The following is a 14,419-nucleotide window of genomic DNA, read 5'->3' as shown; positions in this document are numbered from 1 at the left end:
AGGGATCTAGAATAAATGTTGTAACTAATGAACAAACCAAATACTGCATTGGAGATACCAAAAGGAACCTGAATAAAGCAAAGAGAAAAGATGGAGTCATCAGGAGGAACCTGGATATAAGATTCGGGTTTCAGCTGCTACTCCAAAACCCACAAACTCATCCAGGCGTAGCCAAGTGAGCCTTACGGAAAAACATTCTGCAAGAATTCACTTCTCCTTAGACAGATGGATTAAAAAAAATAGAGAAATAAAGAGTAAAAGTGAAAAAAGAAAAGAAAAAGCAAGAATTCGAATGAATAAAGACAAATGTGAAAAAGTAAAAAGAAATGTGAAAGGAACAAATAAGTCGGGAAGAACCTGGATAGATACATATAAGGAGTTACTCCCCCTGGCTCTAACGCAGCAACAGGTACACGCTACCATAGGTCCGTCTAAGTGAATCGAGTCTCCGATCTGTTATTGCGGAATGATAATGCAAACCAAAGAAGGTCTAATTATTTAAAATGGAGTTTCAGGAAGGAAGATTTCAGATGCTACGCATTACACTTGTTAATGCCAATGAGAGATTCCTCCTAATTCAACAAATAATTTACCGTAGTTCTTGTTCAAAATCTTTTCAAACACATTTGAGGAAGTAAATCATGATACAGTGAAAAAAGAACCTGCATTCTGTTCCTCAGGTGTGTAGATTTTTTTTGCAGTGGCCAATGAAATCCGCATCTTTGCTCGAGTCATTACAAGGTACTTTGAAGCATCAATCAAGTGATGTCTCCTGACTCTGGCCATGACTGTATAAAGCACTTAATATTTAGTTAATACAGAGGTAAAAGCTCATGGAAGAACAGGAAAAAATGTAAAAAAAGAAAAAAGAAAAAAAAAGAAAGAAGTGAGATGGGAAATAAATATCCAATCCTCATGTCCCACTTCTTTTTTCAAAGTACAAGGACCTGTAAAGCACAAAAACATCTCCCGGGAATAACAGAGCAAGTTGTGGATCCCAGCTGAATCTGAAGCTGGGTAAAGACTTTGTTGAAGTACCTTTTTAGATGGACTTATTACCTCCGCCACCAAAGGTGTACAGAGGTTATGTTTTCACCCGTCTGTTTGTTTGTCTGTGAACAAGATATCTCAAAAGGTTGTGGATGGATTCGGACGAAATTTGGCAGAGAGGTAATGTATGTGACGAGGACGAAATTATTAGATTTTGCTGAAGATCCGGATTCGGATCCGGCAAGTCGAATTTTTAAAATCATTTTTTCACCATTGGGAGATCGGGCCAGAAACTGTATATAGCAGGATATCTCAAGAAGTTATGGACGGATTTGGATGAAACTTGGTGGAGGGGTTGTGTGTGTGTGACCAGGACTATCCAATTCAATTTTGGTAAAGATCTGAATATGGATTTGGATACGAGATTAATTTAATTTTTGAGGTGAATCTTCACCATTGAGAGATCGGGGGAAAAGCGATATATAACATGATATTTTAAAAAGTTATGGACGAGTTATGACGAAACTTGGTGGACGAGTTGGTTTGGTGACAAGAACAAGCCGATTCGATTTTGGTTCAGGTCCGAATCCAGATTCAGCCCATCAGTGGGATACAAAACAAACTGTTCAGCTTGGTGGAGGCGTGCGATCTACCGAGTGCCGTTCTAGTTTTCTTTATAGATCGAGGCTTATCAAAGAGCGAGGTGATGATGGGTGAAAAGAGGTAACAAACTGACAATATGGCAACCGTCGGATGTTAGGTAGGGAACAGAAAATATTGCATGGAGGAATGGGGAATGGTCCTGCGCCACCTGCTTAAAGCATTGGAGGGAAGAGTGGGATTCAACAGCTTCAGGAAGACGGTTCACTAAATGGGAGAAAAAAAAAGAGGAACAAAAGAGTTGGTGTGCGTGACAAGTCTGGATTTTTAGAATTTAACAATGTGGGGGTGATTCAAAGATTGCGTGGATCCTGGAGTTGCTGGAGAGTGTCAGAAGACAGAGCACGGAGATAGACCAGAGGAGGGAGAGGCGGTAAAAACAAACAAACAAACAAACAAAAAAAACCACAGAGGCCACCGACGATGTGAGAGCAAGAAGCCTCGTGTTTTGGCCACAGAGCAGGCGATTCCAACAACGCTGAGAGCTTTGGATTCCAGGAAAGACAGGTGTGAGTACAAGTCATCAGAAACGCATGTATCCATGAAGAAAACCATGAATGTAACCAAGTATCGCACAAACAACGACATTAGTGGCCAGACCATGTTGAATGCTCAAGATATGTCTTCGGAGACAGTTCTCACCTCTTATTTGAGAATGAGTGTGTCCGACCTTTCCTGAGAGAGGAGCAGCAGGACATGAGTGGAGTCTCTGGGACAGAATCCAAACTGTCAGATATCAGGATGTTTAATAAAATAAATGAGGACATCAGTGTCGAATGATGGCCCCCTTCTAAAGGATGGGAGTGATGTTTGATAAATTTCAAGCAAATTGTATGGGAAGGCAGCCAGAGAAGGACAGGCTGAAGAGAGCAGACAAAGGAGAAGGAAGAGTAGCAAAGTTGTCATCCCGGCCCACCACCAAAGCAGGGCTGAGGCTGGACAGAGCTTTCTCTACCTGCTCGGGTGAGGACAAGTTCAGGCAACAGTGGGTACGACAGGGCTAGAGATAGTGACAGAGCTGGATGGGTTGAGAATGCGATATTTTGAGTCAAACAGCGAGTTGAGACATTCTGCCTTCACTCGTGCAGAGTCAGCAGTGGTGCCATTTGATGTGAGGGAGAGGATAGAGGGGGAGCATACACCAGAAACAGAATTGTCAAAACAACCACATAACAAAGCAAGGAAGGAGACAAACTTGTTATGAGCCTTACAGAGCGATTTGATGTTGAGAAAGCAAGCTATTCGAGCGCAGGTGGAGGTGGTTCTGACTGTGGTTCTGACTCGTAGGTCCCGTGATGCTACAGGATTCCGTGATGCTACAGGTCCAGTGATGCTACGTGATGCTACAGGGCCTTGCTACAGGATTTAGTGTACTGTACCATGGTTGGGAGGTTTTATAGGATAGCTACAGTTGGGATGAAATAAATTGGTGCATGAGAGAAAGCAGGCCATTGTGAAAGCATTCCCAGGTGGAATCAATGTCAGATGCCAGGTAGATGGCAGCCCATTATTTGGTGAAGGATGTGTGGAGCGGGGAGGGGGCACACAAGAAGATTAGCCTTGAGGTTTGTAAGATGACATTCTCTAGCTGGCATCAGGATGGACTCAGACTTCTTGTGACCCTTATGGAATGAAAGAAAGTTGCCCGGGTGTTACCAGGGTCTCGAATCAAGGTAATAGAGGATGGACAGGAAAGTTTCAGTTGGGATGGGATAAACTGTGTATGAGAAAGTAGAGCTTTGTGAAAGTATCCCCAGGCCGAATAATTAATTATCAGCTGCTGTGGAGATGGTAGTCCAATCCTTTTAGGCCAGATTGTAGTCCCTGCCTGTTGGCCTGTATGAACAGCCATATTTCGCTGCATCTAGACTGCTCCCTCACAGGATATGGGCATTGACAAGAATATGGTCAGATGAGCCAAGAGGAACAGGATAGATTGGTCGTAAAGTCGGTCATTACCAGGTCCAGGAGGGAGGATGTACCAGTTGCAAAAATTTGGATTGGGAGCATCACAGATCGAGTCAGAACCACAAAGCTTCAGCTGCAATTCTGTGGCTTGTTTTGGCTGACCCTTTTTTCTTGCAGACCCTTTTGCAGCTTTTCAGCTGTGGTGGCGACAGTTTAAATTGCCGTAGATGAGGAACTGACATTTGGGATGGATGGTTGTGAGTTGCTGCAAGTTATCGGAGATAGTGGTACATACAGAGTCATTATCATTCAATCAGTGGAAGGCATACCATACATACCAACAATCGGTGGACGGTATACCATACATACCAACAATCGGTGGACAGTATACCATACATACCAACAATCGGTCGACGGTATACCATACATACCATCAATCGGTCGACGGTATACCATACATACCAACAACCAGTGGTTGCATATTCCAGAAGGCTAAGATGGGTTAAATAGTGGACAATGAAGTTATTGACATAGACAGCAACACCAGCACTAGTACAGATGGTGTTGCTGGAGGGGGGTTGGAGAGGATGAGGGGCAACAGGTGGGGCAGCAGGGAGGTGGGTACAGAAAGGAAAGGATTACCAGTCGTGAGTTCCCACATGCTGCTGACCAGATTTCTCTTTTGGATCCCAGTCTCCACCAAACTAAAAGTAGTGCAGTGGGGTTGCAACAACCGGATATGGGTGGAGGCTTATATTACAATAAGCCTGTCAGAAAGGGAATGGAAAAAGCTAGAAGCTGTCAAGGCATGAGGTGTTTGGACAGGACAGTAAAGTGAGATGAAGAATTATAAAATGTCATTTAAAAGGTGAGAAGAGAAATGAGAAATAATTACTTCCGGAAGTACGAAAGAAAGTGGTAATGAAGAAGAAGAGGATAAAGTATGAGCAGAGGAAGGAGTAATAGAGCAGAATGATATGGGCTGGAGGAGTGGAGTGCATTATCTAATCTGCTTGGTTCATAAATTACTAGAATATAAGGCCCGTCGATGGCAGGATGCACGCACGCATGCACGCACGCACGCATGCAGGCAGGCAGGCAGGCACGCACGCACGCAGGCAGGCAGGCACACCGCGACCGAGCACTTTTATATATTAGATTTGGCGATCTTAAATTTACCAAAAGCCATTTATCAGGAGGAATGATCTTGTGAAGGTGCTTTCCAGGATACCTCAAAAAGAAAAACACCACGGTTCAACTCTTGCATCGATGACATTAAACCTGGAATGAGGCGGCGATGAAATATAAATCAAAGAAATGTAAATATTACCTGCTAGTACTTGCTGGTGCTTTGCTCCCTGAGTAGGTTCCTGGCTTGGAAGGTCCAGCCGATGGGAATGACGATGGTAAGGAAGAGCTGCTCGTATTCATCTGCTGGAGCTTGGAGCTAAGTTCATTTATGACATTTGTTTTTACTGGAATACCTCCTTCAGTGCATGGTTCTCCGTCCGTTGTGCCAGCCTGCTCACCCCACAGTTTTGTCCTTCTCTGGAGCATGAACGAACGGACAACGGTGCTCGTTTCACCCAGCCCTACCGGTGGTGTAGTTGGTGTGGAAGGACTCGTTAAAGGTTGTGCATTTGTGGTACCCCCGACTTCCTGTGATTGTGTCACATTACCCACAAACTTGTTGGCTTTGGGTGTAACAGTGGGTCCTTTTTGTTGTTGTTGCTGCTGCTGCGATGTGTGGCTGTGAAGTGCCACTGCAGCAAAATCTGTGGGTTCTGCAGTCTCAGTAGAGAGCGTAGAGAAGCTGGAGACAGTAGACACGGCACTCGTCGTCTCACTGCTGCTCCGGCTGTCCATCTCCTCAAGGCCAGAATCGGCACTCGCATCAACAGAGTCGGAGCTTGCGACACCTGGAGCTCCACTGCGCATCGGCATCTGCATCATACTCGCAAGTATCCGATCGTACGGACTCATGGCTGCCGTTGGCTTTATTGTGCGTGTGTTGCGTTTTTCATCTTGCCGCGTGGAGCGCAACTTAAACTTGTCAGGTAAGCGCTCGCCAGTCTGTTCATCGGCGCTCTCAAAACTGTTCGAGTACTCGATAGGTGGTGGCAGAGGGTCAGTGAATACAAAATCCTCTCCTTCTACCTCAGAGTGCCTCTTTGAATATGCCTGCTTTTTGGCAGCAACGGCAGCAGCAGCTGCAGCCACAGCGTTCGGTAACTCCCGCGAAGGCATGTTAGGGGGTGCTGGAGGAACAAAGTTTGGCGGTTTGGCATTGCTCTCACTGTTGCACTCATGGTTTTCAAGTGGCAAACATGGAACACCTGAGCTGGGCTCAGATGACCCCCCTAATGCGTTGGCAGCAGTGTTTTGACAAATAGCTCGTTGTTTAGCCAAGAGGACAAGGCCCATGGGGGATGATGGACTGAGGGATTCCCCTGTGATGGGGTGGATGAGAGTCGAAGAGACCCTATCTGATGAAGAGGCACCAGAAGACGTTTGCTGATATGGAGGTGATGGCTCGGCAACAGGTAGCACGTGGGGAGGTGGCCCAGGAAGCTGATTATTGGGTACGATCAAATGTGGAGGTGCAGGAGGATATGGGGGTGATTGCGGATAACAAGTTACACTTTCATTGACATGCTTAGGACTTTGCTCAGGGGTAGAGCTGGTAGATGATGAATACGATCTCCGTTTCTCTTCCATCCGTTTTTCACGGTCACGGACTGCACCTGCAATTGCCGCTGCAAAAGGATTTCGATCCGATTCACTCCCAGTTGCCACTGTGCTTTCATTTCCTGTTGCTCCTTTTACTGGAGTTTCACACTCCATGCTACTAGCAATGCTTGCATTTCCGCTGCTGCTGCTGGAGGGTTCTTTGATCACAATGGCTGGGATAGCACCTGGGCTCGGAGAGTTTGGAGCCGCCGCCAGAGCCTCGGCTGCCCGTCGATTCTTCTCGGGACTCCCCTCAATGTTAGGCTGTTTAATGAGCGTTCCTCGGCGTCGCAGAGGTTTGTTTGGTGCACCACCACGTCGCCCCATTCCTCCTTCAGCTGGGGGCTCAGGTGGCGCTGTATTTGGTGGTGGTGGAGGTTGTGGTGAACTTTGGTGATCCTGCATGACAAATCGTGCATGGCCGTTGCGATTTGCTAAAGAAATCACCGGCTCATCAGCACCTGAGTGGAACTTCGGTTCTGCGTTGGGATTAAAGGTTGAACGAGGTACACCAAAACTCAAAGGTACAAAGGAAGTAGAATTCGAGGCCACGGAAGCCCGGTCAGATGTTGAGGGCGGTGGAAGAGGCGGGGCATATGCCGGTGGCGGGGGTGGATCACCTTCTGCCACATCATCATAATCTGGTGGCAAGGAAGGTGGAGCGATGTTCGGTGGTGGTGGAATCCCTCCAACATCATTTCCGTCGTAGTCCTGCAGGTCTGACCCGGCAAACGAAAATGCCGTCGACGGCTCTGAGAGCCGGCCATTCTGCTGATCACCTGTAGGAAGCACAAAGCAAATCAAATGCATTTGAAGCCAAAATCATTTCCCATGGTGTCCACAAGAACATTCGTTGTTAAGTTAAGGAAAATAAATTGTCTGCCTTCTTGTGTTATTGTTCAATCAAATATGGCAATACCTTGTGGCTGACAAGGAAGCCACCTTGAGCCTGGTGTTGGCATAGCGGTTAGGGCGCTAGCTTGGGATCCTAGGATCCTGAGTTTGAATCCCGGTCGATCGCTGAATTAACACCAGGGTGGTTGACTCAGCCTGTCATCCTTCCGAGGTCGGCAAATTGAGTACCAGCTTGCTGGGATGAATGATCCGGTGTGTACCCCGATTTAGAATAGGTACACCGTAACCCTGCGCATCGTAAGAGGCGACTAAGGGTTGGCGTCAGGAAGGGCATCCGGCCATAAAAACATTGCCTCAAACAGGGCACCATGAGGTCATGGGGCCTGCAAGGCCAACCCCCACTCTAGCGGGGAAAAATAGCCTTAAAACGATCATTCATATTTTTTCATTCTTGTGGCTGACAAGAATCACGTGACAAAATTTAAAATGCCTCAACATTTCAACCAAACTTGACGGTATAATTGTTAATGAGTATCTGTTCTGAATCCGGGAGGTTGTCTGTTCAAACTCGACACTTGCCGAGTCGTACCGAAGACTAAGAATGGTACGTGTCGTGTTGCTTCCTTGGTTGATGCCCGGCATTGAAAAAGGATAGAGCACGGGCAAGCAACCACAGGTTAGCACCCATTGCGCAGTTTTGACGGGCCTAATGGCCTCCTCCCGCATTGAAGTTCCTTGGAAGGAAACTGCTATTTAAGATTCCAACTACATTTCAATCCAGCACCACAAATCGAGAGTGCAGACTGGAAGAAAACAGCCCCATGCTTTGTCGTGGATTGAAAACAACAGTTGAGAGATTGAATTGAGAGAACAGTAAAAAAATGTTCGTTTTATTCTCGGTTCCAAAATCAAAGGCCAATTTGTGAAGGGTAGCCAGCGTTAGGTGCTGTCGACAGGGACAAGCTAAGACGAGGCCAATCAGCAACAGGGAAATGGGCAATCTTCAAGGAGCAAATGTGGTGTACAGAGTACGTACATTCCAAAGAGGTGCAACTTCAGAGGCAGAAAGAGACCAGGGCAGACGAGCAGAGAGGTAAGGAGCGCTATTACGGATAAGCAGAAGGCATTTAGTACGAGGGTTGGACTCCAATAAGTATAGGAGTGTACAGAGGGTAGTTAAGGAAATGACTAAGTACTGTAATAAGCCAAACTAGAATGTGAGGAGGATGTGGCCATTAGTATTAAACATAATAACAAGGCATTCCTTAAATACACAGGGGGTAAAGAACAGGTTAAGACAGGTGTGGGCCCACTGAGGAATAGCACAGGGAGAGTGGTTAGTGATGAAAGTGAGACGGCAGGCTCATTAAACAGGTATTTGACTTCAACATTTGGACAAGAACAGTCAGGAGAATTGCCAATAGCTGAGAGTAGGTGCCAAGAAGGTGAGGAAAGGCTTTTAGAGTAATTCCAGGTTGGAGTGGAAAAGGTAAAGACAGTTAGAAAAGCTAAAAGAAGATAAAGCTCTGGGGACAGACAATATACACTGGAGAGTGTTGAGGGAGGTGGCGGAGCAGGTAAGCGGGATGCTAACCAACATATTTAACATCTCGTTGGTATCAGGACAGGTATTAGAGAGTAGCAAATGTTACACGTTATTTAAGGAAGAATCCAGAGAGGAATTGAGGCACTAAAGTGCAGTTGTTTAACTCAAGTTGTGGGGAAAATGTTGGCGGTGTTAAGTAGGGATTTATTTTTGGCAGAATAGACAGTGAAAGGACCAGAGGCCAAAGACTGAGGGTAAACAAGAGGAATGTTCAGACAATAATAAGACAGGAGTCTTTCACTCAGAGAGTAGTTAATGCATGGAATGGTCTCCATGGAAAGGTAGTGGCAGCAGAAGGAGTAAATAGTTTTGAATTGGAACTAGATGGGTACCAAGAAGCATTTATGATAGAGGGATACATGGATATTGGCAGGACCGGTATGGGAAGGTGAGAGCATAAATGTGCACTCATTGTGATGTCTGTGAGAGGGTCTTGCGAAAAGGCAAAGACGCCGTCGGTGTTTGCTCTTTACTCGCCCTATAAAGGGAAAAACAAAACAAAAACTACAAAAAGAGCAATCAGAGATTACAAACCCTCGCCAGGTTGTATTTTCAGTGGTTTTTAAGGCTTTTGTGTTAAAACAAATATGGCGGCCGAACCACGTGCCCGATGACATCATCATTATGTTTTTTCTAAACTAATTTATTCCTAGATTATGCTCAAGGAATTTCATCTTGATCGGATGAAGTTTTGTACTTGTCGAATTATGACGTCATATTGGAGGCACCTATGACATCATCATTAACATTTTATTCCACATGGAGAGTTCTTTACAATGAGCCATGTCTCAATTTTTTCTATTCAGCGCTTTCGGAGATATAGAGGTGCAAAGTTTTTCGGTTTTTCCAAGATGGCGGCCGAACCACGTGACTGATGACGTCATCATTATTTTTTTTCTCCACGAGTTTATGCCGTCATGGCGCTCAAGAAATTGTATCTTGATTGGATGAAGTTTTGTACTGGTCAAAGTATCGAATTATGACGTCATAATGGAGGCCTTGGGCCGAGAGAGTTAAAAATTGGCCTAGAGAGTTAAAAATTGGCACAGTCTATTCCAGGGCAAGACAAATATGTGTGTAAAGTTTGGCGATTCTATGTGCAACGGTGTAGACGTAGTACTGTGCACAAACAGACAAACAGACAGACAGACAAACCAACCAACCACATACTTGCCGGAATCTTTTCCGGCAAGTAACAAACAAACGGACTCAAATGCAATACCCTCTCCTCTGGCAAGGGTAACTGGAACGGCAGTCGGAAGAGCGCATACCTCCGCTAGGCTGAACCATTCATGTTTGTATCCCACTGATAGGCCGGATCTTCATCCGGACCTTACCCATAATCGAATCGGCTTGTCCTCGTCACCAACCCAACTCATCCACCAAGTTTCATCCGAATCCATCCATAACTGTTTGAAATATCATGCTAGATATGGTTTTTAGCCCCAGTTTTCAATGGTGAAGAATCACTTAAATTTTTTTTAATTCTCAGATACAGTTCCGGATCTTCACCAAAATCGAATCAATTCGTCCTCGTCACACACCCAAACTGTCCACCAAGTTTCATCGGAATCCGTCCATAACTGTTTGAAATTTTAGCCCCATGTCTCAATGGTGAAGAATCACTTAAAAAATGAAAAAATTCTCGCATCAGATCCAGATCTTCACCAAATTCGAATCAATTCGTCCTTGTCACACATCCAACCTGTCCACTAAGATTTGTCCGAATCCATCCATAACTTTTTGAGATATCCTTGTCACAGCCAAACAGGGTGTTGGTTGTTATCTCCATTTGTGGGTTTCAGGAGGTGGAACGGAGTCGTCCCAGGACCCAATGTATCCACCTCCTCTTCGGTAATGGATCACTGTTCGTGGACCAAGCTGTTCAACTTTTTCGGAGTTTTGTTCCAAGGAATCTTTTCAGGATCGTCACCGAACCCCGGATTGCCTCCAATTGTAGTTCATTTGTGGTAATATTCCCGGGGATGGTTTACAAAATCTCATCGAGGATCTTGCTTTCCTTTGGGTTTCTTCTTCATCATTCTGTTTGCTCCAATTATGATATGAACATAACGTTCACCTATACCTAATTCAACTATACGTTCACCTAGACAGGGCACCGGTGGATGAGGTTAAAAAAGAAAAGAAAAGAAAACACCTTGGTGATGTCAATGTGCCTGCCCGAGTGCCCGACCGTCCTCTTCCTCACTCCTCCGTCAGTGAAATTAAATAACTAAAGTGAGAGAACGTGGTGGTGATAGAGCACAGAATTGATGGCCTCAATTTCCCCCCCCTTCCTTGTAATGTGAAGCGGAGGGAACAGAGAAGGGAAAGTGCAATGTTGATTGCATGGTTGGGAGCACGTGTCCTTTCCAATATATCCAGGGCACATAAATTGTCGGATATTAGGAGGACGACTCATGATTGGGAAAGGATCGAATCGATTGAACTCTCCTGACCCCAGAACCGGGTTCATTCTCCACGGAATTAACTGCTGTAGATTTGTGTCGGTGTTCTGTCGCAGTTCTCGGGCAGGATGGGGCAAATACCTTCTTCTTGGTTCTTTGATTTGTGAGTGACAAAAGAGGAAAGGAATGCACGATGCGTGCGCAGCCACTCACCGTGCAGCCTGTGGCCTACGTGCGGCGGACCGACCATTGCCCTCCTCGGCGTGCCCGGCACCGACGGTGAAGCCACCGGCCTGGCTTGCCGATCGAACAGAAACTGGCAGGTCAGGGACAGAGGAAATTGTTTTGCTGATAAGTTCATAAATCATCAACAACATAATCAGAGTAACTCAACCTGTAAGCCAAAGAAAGACTGAAAATGGAGGCATTACAAGGAAAAAAAAAAGGTGGTGGCAGTGACAGAAGTAGGAGGGTGGGGGAGGGATAGAACAATGTTGTTTATCCATTACTGTCGAGCTATCTAGTACACGAGGCACTCCAACACTTTGGGCTGCACTCCAAGGGTAGGAAATGCTAGGCCATGGAACAAAAAGGAAAAGAAAAGAGTACGATCATGGAATTACATATTTATTTTTAAAGTGATCAAAGGTTTGTGGAGGAACATGTCCATGTATCACACGCAGGACAGACATTATTAGTAATCGGTGTAGTTTTACATTAACATTAACTAGGCATGCCACCCGTCACCTCGCCGATGGCTTTAATTAACATTTTGTGTTTCACAAACATATTGCACGTCTATCTGGGTCGATGAGGATGTAAAATGTAAAACACCCGGAAAATGATATTTTATAACACGTGATTGTTGTTGTATAGCCCGGATGGTTCTCTCAAACAAGTCCGCGGCACAGAGACAGCCGATCAATCTCACAGGAGCAACCCAGAGATCCCCCACATCCAGGAGGGTGTACCCCCACCTTCACGAAGTCAGGGCCACACCAGAGTTAGAGAGAGAGAGGGGTAAGGGGAGAGGGAGAGAGAGGGGTAAGGGGAGAGGGAGAGAGAGGGGTAAGGGGAGAGGGAGAGAGAGGGGTAAGGGGAGAGGGAGAGAGAGGGGTAAGGGGAGAGGGAGAGAGAGGGGTAAGGGGAGAGGGAGAGAGAGGGGAGAGGGAGAGAGAGAGGGGTAAGGGGAGAGGGAGAGAGAGGGGTAAGGGGAGAGGGAGAGAGAGGGGTAAGGAGAGGGAGAGAGGGGTAAGGGGAGGGGTAAGGAGAGGGAGAGAGGGGTAAGGGGAGGGGTAAGGAGAGGGAGAGAGGGGTAAGGAGAGGGGTAAGGAGAGGGGTAAGGAGAGGGAGAGAGGGGTAAGGAGAGGGGTAAGGAGAGGGAGCGAGGGGTAAGGAGAGGGGTAAGGAGAGGGAGAGAGGGGTAAGCAGAGGGAGAGAGGGGTAAGGAGAGGGAGAGAGGGGTAAGGAGAGGGAGAGAGGGGTAAGGAGAGGGAGAGAGGGGTAAGGAGAGGGGTAAGGAGAGGGAGAGAGGGGTAAGGAGAGGGAGAGAGGGGTAAGGAGAGGGGTAAGGAGAGAAAGAGAGGGGTAAGGAGAGGAGTAAAGAGAGGGGTAAGGAGAGGGAGAGAGAGGGGTAAGGAGAGGGAGAGAGAGGGGTAAGGAGAGGGAGAGAGAGGGGTAAAGAGAGGGGTAAAGAGAGGGGTAAAGAGAGGGGTAAAGAGAGGGGTAAAGAGAGCGGGTAATGAGAGGGGTAAGGAGAGGGAGAGAGGGGTAAGGAGAGGGAGAGAGGGGTAAGGAGAGGGGTAAGGAGAGGGAGAGAGGGGTAAGGAGAGGGGTAAGGAGAGGGAGAGAGGGGTAAGGAGAGGGGTAAGGAGAGGAGTAAAGAGAGGGGTAAGGAGAGGAGTAAAGAGAGGGGTAAGGAGAGGAGTAAAGAGAGGGGTAAGGAGAGGAGTAAAGAGAGGGGTAAGGAGAGGAGTAAAGAGAGGGGTAAGGAGAGGGAGAGAGAGGGGTAAGGAGAGGGAGAGAGAGGAGTAAGGAGAGGGAGAGAGAGGAGTAAGGAGAGGGAGAGAGAGGGGTAAAGAGAGGGGTAAAGAGAGGGGTAAAGAGAGGGGTAAAGAGAGGGGTAGGAGAGGGGAGAGAGGAAGGGAGAGAGAGGGGGGAGAGAGAGGGGGAGAGAGAGGGGGAGAGAGAGGGGGAGAGAGAGGGGGAGAGAGAGGGGAGAGAGAGGGGAGAGAGAGGGGGAGAGAGAGGGGAGAGAGAGGAGGAGAGAGGAGAGGGAGAGAGGCGAGGGGGGAGAGGGGAGAGGGGGGAGAGCGAGAGGGGGGAGAGAGAGGGGGGAGAGAGAGGGGGGAGAGAGAGGGGGGGAGAGAGAGGGGGAGAGAGAGGGGGGAGAGAGTGGGGGGGAGAGAGAGGGGGGAGAGAGAGGGGGGAGAGAGAGGGGGGAGAGAGAGGGGGGAGAGAGAGGGGGGAGAGAGAGGGGGGAGAGAGAGTGGGAGAGGGAGAGGGAGAGGGAGAGGAGAGGGCAGAGAGGGAGAGAGGGGGGTAATGACGAGGGGTAAGGAGAGGGAGAGAGGGGTAAGGAGAGGGGTAAGGAGAGGGAGAGAGGGGTAAGGAGAGGGATGAGAGGGGTAAGGAGAGGGGGTATGGAGAGGGAGAGAGGGGTAAGGAGAGGGGTAAGGAGAGGAGTAAGGAGAGGGGTAAGGAGAGGGGTAAGGAGAGGAGTAAAGAGAGGGGTAAGGAGAGGAGTAAAGAGAGGGGTAAGGAGAGGAGTAAAGAGAGGGGTAAGGAGAGGGAGAGAGAGGGGTAAGGAGAGGGAGAGAGAGGAGTAAGGAGAGGGAGAGAGAGGAGTAAGGAGAGGAGAGAGAGGAGTAAGGAGAGGGAGAGAGAGGGGTAGAGAGAGAGAGAGAGAGAGAGAGAGAGAGAGAGAGAGAGAGAGAGAGAGAGAGAGAGAGAGAGAGAGAGAGAGAGAGAGAGAGAGAGAGAAGAGAGAGAGAGAGAGAGAGAGAGAGAGAGAGAGAGCGAGACAAGGGAAAGGGCCAGTTCATGGGGACCGATCGGCACTCCAACTCGGACTGCGGTGCCTCGACAAATCCAGGCAGCAGGGAAGAATGCGGAAGATTTGGCCCCAACTTGCGTTGGATGGTACAACCACCACAAAGAGGAGTCCCCAATAGTTGTACACGCGATTGTTGCTGTCGTGGCTGTGGTTGTTGTTTGTGTGCTCCTCGCATGTACTTGTAAAGGGTTCCTGCTGTCATATAAT

The 14,419-nt window shown here is 47.5% G+C and overlaps 1 protein-coding gene across 1 annotated transcript in view; it reads right to left on the bottom strand.

Annotated features, from left to right (window-relative positions):
- LOC137432284 (SH3 and multiple ankyrin repeat domains protein 2) overlaps positions 1-14,419 on the bottom strand; it is a 910,319-nt gene that overhangs the window by 32,669 nt on the left and 863,231 nt on the right. The window contains 2 exon segments of the mRNA XM_078782990.1: positions 4,889-7,067; positions 11,371-11,473. Coding sequence (XP_078639116.1) covers positions 4,889-7,067; positions 11,371-11,473 — 2,282 coding nt within the window.

The sequence above is a fragment of the Myxine glutinosa genome, chromosome 8, assembly GCF_964187855.1.
Source record: "Myxine glutinosa chromosome 8, kmMyxGlut1.1, whole genome shotgun sequence".
Lineage (NCBI taxonomy): Eukaryota > Metazoa > Chordata > Myxini > Myxiniformes > Myxinidae > Myxine > Myxine glutinosa.
This window is presented reverse-complemented; position numbering and strand designations above follow the sequence as displayed.